At 50.8% G+C, this 6000-nt stretch overlaps 1 protein-coding gene across 1 annotated transcript in view; it reads right to left on the bottom strand.

The window, feature by feature from the left end:
* The window catches only part of SHLD1 (shieldin complex subunit 1), a 37396-nt gene extending 32590 nt beyond the window's left edge, over positions 1-4806 (bottom strand). The window contains exons 1-3 of the mRNA XM_069009136.1: positions 4619-4806; positions 3777-3908; positions 1778-1944 (exon numbers count right to left, since the gene is read on the bottom strand). Coding sequence (XP_068865237.1) covers positions 1778-1937 — 160 coding nt within the window. The 5' untranslated portion in view covers positions 1938-1944; positions 3777-3908; positions 4619-4806. The remainder of the gene's footprint in view (positions 1-1777; positions 1945-3776; positions 3909-4618) is intronic.
* Positions 4807-6000: the final 1194 nt, after the last annotated feature.

Below are 6000 nucleotides of genomic sequence, written 5' to 3' on the forward strand. Positions count from 1 at the left end.
GTTGTGAGCAGTCTCTACAACAAGCCATGAATGGGAGGGTTCATGGGCCTCATCTGCCCTCCTCAGCACACCTGGAACCCACACTGGCACCAGGGGGTGCTGGGGTCAGCAAGGAGGCAGGATGTGGCCTCTCAGCATACCTTGGTGCTGAGCTTCAGCTGCGTACTCCACACAGGCACCACAGACAGGTTACCCCGTGCTGTCATTTCCGCTAGTGTCGCTCCCAGTAAGCCTCAGACATTCCTGGGACTGCCAAGTGGTCATGCAGTTATTCCACGTGTCCCATTCAACACAGCAATCAAGGCCAGCTGCCCTGAGCTACACTAAATGGTGTTTGAGCAACACATCCCAGGAACTGCCCCACAGCTCCCAGGATTGCTTCATACCTGTGACACAGGGCTTGTGAAACCTGAGCAGACAAATGCCTTCCAGCCTGTCTCACTATCAGAGGAGCTTCCCCATCCTCCTCTACCATGACAGCGGAAAAGGCTTGCTCAGGACATTCCTTGCAGTGCTGGTCACCACTCCTATGCACAGAAATAAAGCAAAACCTCAAACCAGTCACACTATTACTCTAGTGCAACATGGATCATGGAATGTGATATATGTTGTGGTTTAAAGTAGAGGTTAACAGCGTAAGATTCCCATTATTATTAACGTAAGACATGTGGCTTCCTGGTCTGCACAACAAAAGCAAAGCAAGGCTTGGTATCTGCTGCTGGCAGATTCCATTACAGTTCTGGATGTCCCACACCTAGAGCTGAAGGCAACTGCACAGGCAAGCAGTCAACATCAGCTGAGGGAGACCAGTTGGTAGATGCCACTGCTTACCTGTTTAGCATGAAAATAGTGGAATTCCCACTGGAAGAAACTCTCCTGTTGAATTTCAAGCTAATTTCTTGGAAGCATGCCACAGAAAACCACTTTAGAGTAAGAAGAGGAGCCAAACCCTCCTTTAACACTACTTAAGATTCTAAAGCAACTAGAAATGTTGTCAGTGACATTTAACCTGCTCAGGTGTCTTGACAAATCCTCTCCATGCACTATTTGCTGACAAGAACTTATTTCCCTCCCAACAGTAAATATAATTACTAGGACCTTCATTCCAGCCAGCATGAATATATGGCAGGAAGTGCCACTGGGCCAGCACATTCTGACTTCACATTTCTTGCCAGCTGTCCCTTATCTTCTCAGATATACCATTTACACCATGTACTTCTAATAACCTGGAGTAGTGGCTGACCTAAAATGTTACTTCTGCAGAAACCAGTCCTCTTCCAAGTGAGGAAACTGCTGTCTCACAAGAGCTGAACTGAAGCAGTCCTCACCACGCTATTGCCACTAGCACAAGCAAATAGCTATTATTATTGAAGCAATGGGGTAACAAGGCCACATCCTGAGCTCGTGATGAGAACATGAAAAACATAAGGAAATGTTTAAAAACTCTTCCTACTGACTAGGGTAATTTGAGACAGTGTTTACTCCTGATGTCTGAAGGATTACTCTGTTAGTTGTCCTGAGAACACACTAAATACAAAGAGTGTTGCAGAACATTAGCAGCTGACAGCTTCCTCTGAGCTCCTCTCCTGTGTCCCATCATCCCACAGTTCCCAGTGTATTTGTCCAGCTGGAGCAGACAGTAGTTCTGGTAAAATTGTGTTTTATGACAGGCAGGTGCACCAGTACCAGACTGCAGTGACTCAGTCAAGCAAAACACTGCCTACATAGATGAAGCACTGGCTAAAGTAAGAGCATGTGGAGAAGCAGAAGCTGTTACCTGTGGGTGGAGAGGGAAAAACATCCCCAGAAGGATAAAGCTCCTCACTGTTTTCAGAGCTGTGTGGAGGAAGAAAGTGCTCTGCTAGGTCACAAACAGAGGGAAGGTCCAATATGCTGCTCTCTGAGGTGTGACTTGGTGACGTCTCCTTTCCTTCCATGGCCCCACTGCAGACAGAAATGAGACTCAGCTGGGTTTTTAGAGCATGAAAATCTAAGCAGAAGTCAACACAAACGATCTGACATTTTTGTACTGCTTTATGAGAGGAGCTGTTCTAGTACAATCATACTTCAACTGAGAAAATAACAAAGATGTAAAGGAGGAACAACAGCAAATCCCACAGACAACAGCCCTCAGCCTTAAGTAGGACAATTAGGAGTCCACAATAAATCTGGCTTTCCCAGAGGCTTCCCAGAAGTACAGTCTCGGGCCCCAAAACTAGGAAGCCATGGAGCATATTCCCATCAGGGTATCCCATCTGTGCCATTTAAAAGGAAACATGTTCTACAGGGTCCTTTTCCACTGATGCTGCTACAAGTCTCAAGTGAAACCCATCCCCCCTGGCTGTGTTCACTAGCAGCAAGAAAAGGCATCTTAAAACTTGTCAATCTCACAGGGATGGCAAACACTTCCCAGTGTGGAGACACCAGGGCAGCTGTATTGCATAATCTGTGCACAACACTTTGGAAAGCTTTGGTTGAAGGATCCCCACATCCGAACACCTTTTTATCAAGCTTCCTCAACCAGTCCACCACCACAGAGGGGAAGAACTCACAGCTGGGTGGAGAACAAAAGAGGGTTGGTGCCACCCAGCTCCATATCAAGGGCTACAGCAAATGGGCAACTCTTTTGGAGAGGATGGAACTAAAGTGCTCCAGTAAAGCAGCTCCCAGAACAGCCACACGAGTGGCTGGGGCAGAAGAGCAGTGAAATGCAAAAAACCTGGTGGGGCAGGAGCTCCTTCTGTTTTGGTAAAGAGTGACAGGACAGAGGAACCAGATCTGGTGTTCAGGCAATGGCCTGTGACCCTGCAGGCTCACATTTATCTTCTCTTCTATAAAATAAAGACAACAAATTCTTGTCTTGGGGGTATTATCAGTAAGGAATGTGATAGCCACAGTGGGCAAGGAAATCCCCATAAGGCATGAGTATTGAAAAATAAATACCCCCATGCAGATTTTTTCTAAAAAGCATCATTCCTTAGGTGCTTCTGTGCTGAGCAAACTTTTAGCTAAGATACACCTCTGACCTTTGCAAGATGCTGGCCAACTCACTGCTGAAGAGAGTGGAGATGATGGCTGTGATACCAGAGAAGAGCAGCTGCCTTGCCTTGGAGGGAAAAGGTCTGTACACTCACAGAAAGATTCCAGCAAAAAGGCAGTGGAAGGTTAAAAACAAGACAAAGTACACAACTGCAGAAGGAAACTTCTCCTCCATTGCTCTTCATGTACCAAAATATAAATGATCTGGGCATAAGGAACACATAGAAGGAAAAACTTTCCTCAAATATTGTGTTTATGATGTGTGCTACTTTTAAGTACAGAAGGATTTTAGAGAACTAAACTGCCTATTCTCATCCTTGGTCTGGAAAAAAAAACCCAAAAAACCAAAAACCCACACCAAAAGGCCAATGAACTCCGTCCCTCCAAGAGCAAGTGGCAAATTACAGCAATAGGAGCTGCTGGTGTGATACCACAGCAGTTTAAGGCTGTCATTGATGGGAGCTGCAGTGGCCCTGGATGTCTCTGCCTGTGCTGCTCCCCTTCCTTGTCTTGCCACAACAAGACTAACAACATGTGCAACCATGTTTTGATCAGGTTTAGATAAAACAAAGCAGCTTTAAAAAACATTTTCCTCTGGATTAGCTCCCTCTAGTCCTCTTAAATCAAGTACACAGCAGTCCCACCCCCAAAACTGATGGCGAGACCACAACTGATGGTGCTTGTGAGAAAAGGCTCAGCCCTGGGCCTTCAGATTAATGAAAGAGATTCACTATTACCTCTGTGCCACACCTGGTAAGAGAGAGCACTGATGTGCAAACAGTCCCTTTGGACAAAGTCCAGGAGCAAACAGCCTGCTACTGCTTCAGGATTCCTTTATTCTTTCTTCATGGTTTGTCGACCTCAGCTTGCTGGAACGAAACAAACAGGTCAGTTAGATGCTTTGCACCAGCTGATCTGGCAGATAGACAGGGTGACCTTTTGAAGTGTAATGCTAGCCAATGTCAACAGACAGTCATCACATATACCACTGTTTGCTGGGTCTGGTACAGAGGAAAAGTTTTTTCTAAGAATCAGAAAGAGCACATCTAGTTATGCCCTTGAACCTTCTGACAGCAGTGGAGACCTCCTGGAAAGGGGCTGGTACGTCCTAGAAATAAAGCCAAGATTTTCTTTGCAAGAAGCTGCCAGATGGGCTGTTTATTCAAAACCCATCAAGCAGAGAAGCAAGCTGGCAACCTTCCCTCCCTCCTGTGGAGAGCAGGTATTTCCCCAACAGGTTTAGCTAGCGGTGTCTTGATATCAACAGCCTGTTCTGTCAAACTTCAACCAGGAAATGTGTTTTAAGAGGGTCCCAAACCCACCCTGTAGAGTACAACACAGGCTCACAAAACCCAAATCCTGCTTCCTCTGCCATTACCACCTCGATTATCTTCAGTGAGCAACCAGGACAGACATAGTTTCAGGCAGACGCTGGATTTTTTTTCCAGGCCACCCTCACCCGGTGGCACTGCCCAGCTACCAGGAATGTCCCAAAGGCATGTCCTGCACAGGCTTGCCTGGCTGGCAGCATTGCTGCAGAATGTGATGGATACAGGAGGGTGTGAGGCACTGGCCTTACCGACTGCCCTGCTCAGCAGGTGAGGGGGTTCTCTTCCTCCCGGCCGCGTTTCTTTCCCCTTTTCCTGCAGGCAACATTCGCGCATTATTTCAAAAACCACTTCCTTGGCAGTGAAGCACAACAAGAGTGACACAGAGCATGGTGCACGCCAAAGCCGGAGCACCCCACGGCCTGGCCATGGCTGCTGCGCCCACCCCCTCACCGCTTCCTGAGGGGAAATGCCGCGGCAGCAGCCCAAGAGCAGCCAGACCTCGGGGCAGGAGGGAGTGGAAATAAGGGCAAAGCCAAAAGCGCGGCAGGGCTGCCCCGAGCCGGGCCGCACTCGCACTGCCACACCTCGGGCCCTCCACGCCGCTGCCGGGCCCAGCGAGGGCCCTCCAGCCCCGAGGCCACCGAAGTGCGAGGGGAAGCGGGCAGAAGCCTCACGGCCGGGGGCAGGCGGGACCGGGGGGCCGGCGGGACCGGGGACCGGGGGGCCGGCGCTGACACAGACCCGGGCAGCAGCGGCAGCCGCACCTCACCGGAGCTCCGAGAGCGGCTGCGCAGGCCTCGGGCCCGCCCCCGCGGGACTGCGGGTGGGAAGCGGGCGGGTGGGTTTTGAAACGTTTCCTGCCTGGTTTTCCTCAAAACACGTTTAGCTTGGATTTATCGCTGTGAATTCGGAGGGGAGAGGTTTTGGCGGGGTTAGGCAGTGGCGCTATCCCGTGCCTGGCGCACGGGATGCCGTCCCGGGCTGCTCAGCGCTCGGTCGCCTTACACCGCCGCCCTGCAAAGGTGCAGCCTGCAAGAGCCCTGAGCGGGGGTGAGCGTGGGGCTGCAGGGTGCAAACATCATAGCGCGGGCCGAGAAAAAGCCAACACAATTCCCACCCGGGACATAAGCTGCAAGCCTTCCTCTGAGGGCTTACGGAGCTCATGGAGGAGATGTGCCCCGGGGACGTCCATGTGCTCCCACCGAGGAGTTTTAACAGCGGCGGAGTGGAAGCTTCGCAAGCCCCGCTGAGAAGCGGGATACAAACCTCACTCAGTTTGAGGCATCGCATCACTTCAGCGCCAGCAGCATCGGTGTGTGCGGCCACAGCCGCAGCAGGCGTGGTGACAAGGACATTTACGGGGCACCGACACAGACATCCTGACCCTCTTTACCAGGGCTGCAGGGAGTGTCGCGGACACGTGCTGGATACTTCTCCAGCAAAGAGAATACGGGGCGGTGCTGCCTGACAGCGTGTGCACGGCACAGCCAGACACCCCAGGGGAGAGGTCAAGGATCCGCCCCGGTACCGTCTGGGCAGGCAGTCGGGAGGAAATGCTGAGCTCTTTGGCCCGGGCGCTGTGAGTGAGACTGGGAAGGAGCTGGGAGTTTTTTCCAAGAAACCTTTGAAC

This window comes from Aphelocoma coerulescens, chromosome 3 (assembly GCF_041296385.1).
Source record: "Aphelocoma coerulescens isolate FSJ_1873_10779 chromosome 3, UR_Acoe_1.0, whole genome shotgun sequence".
In the NCBI taxonomy this organism is placed as follows: Eukaryota; Metazoa; Chordata; class Aves; order Passeriformes; family Corvidae; genus Aphelocoma; species Aphelocoma coerulescens.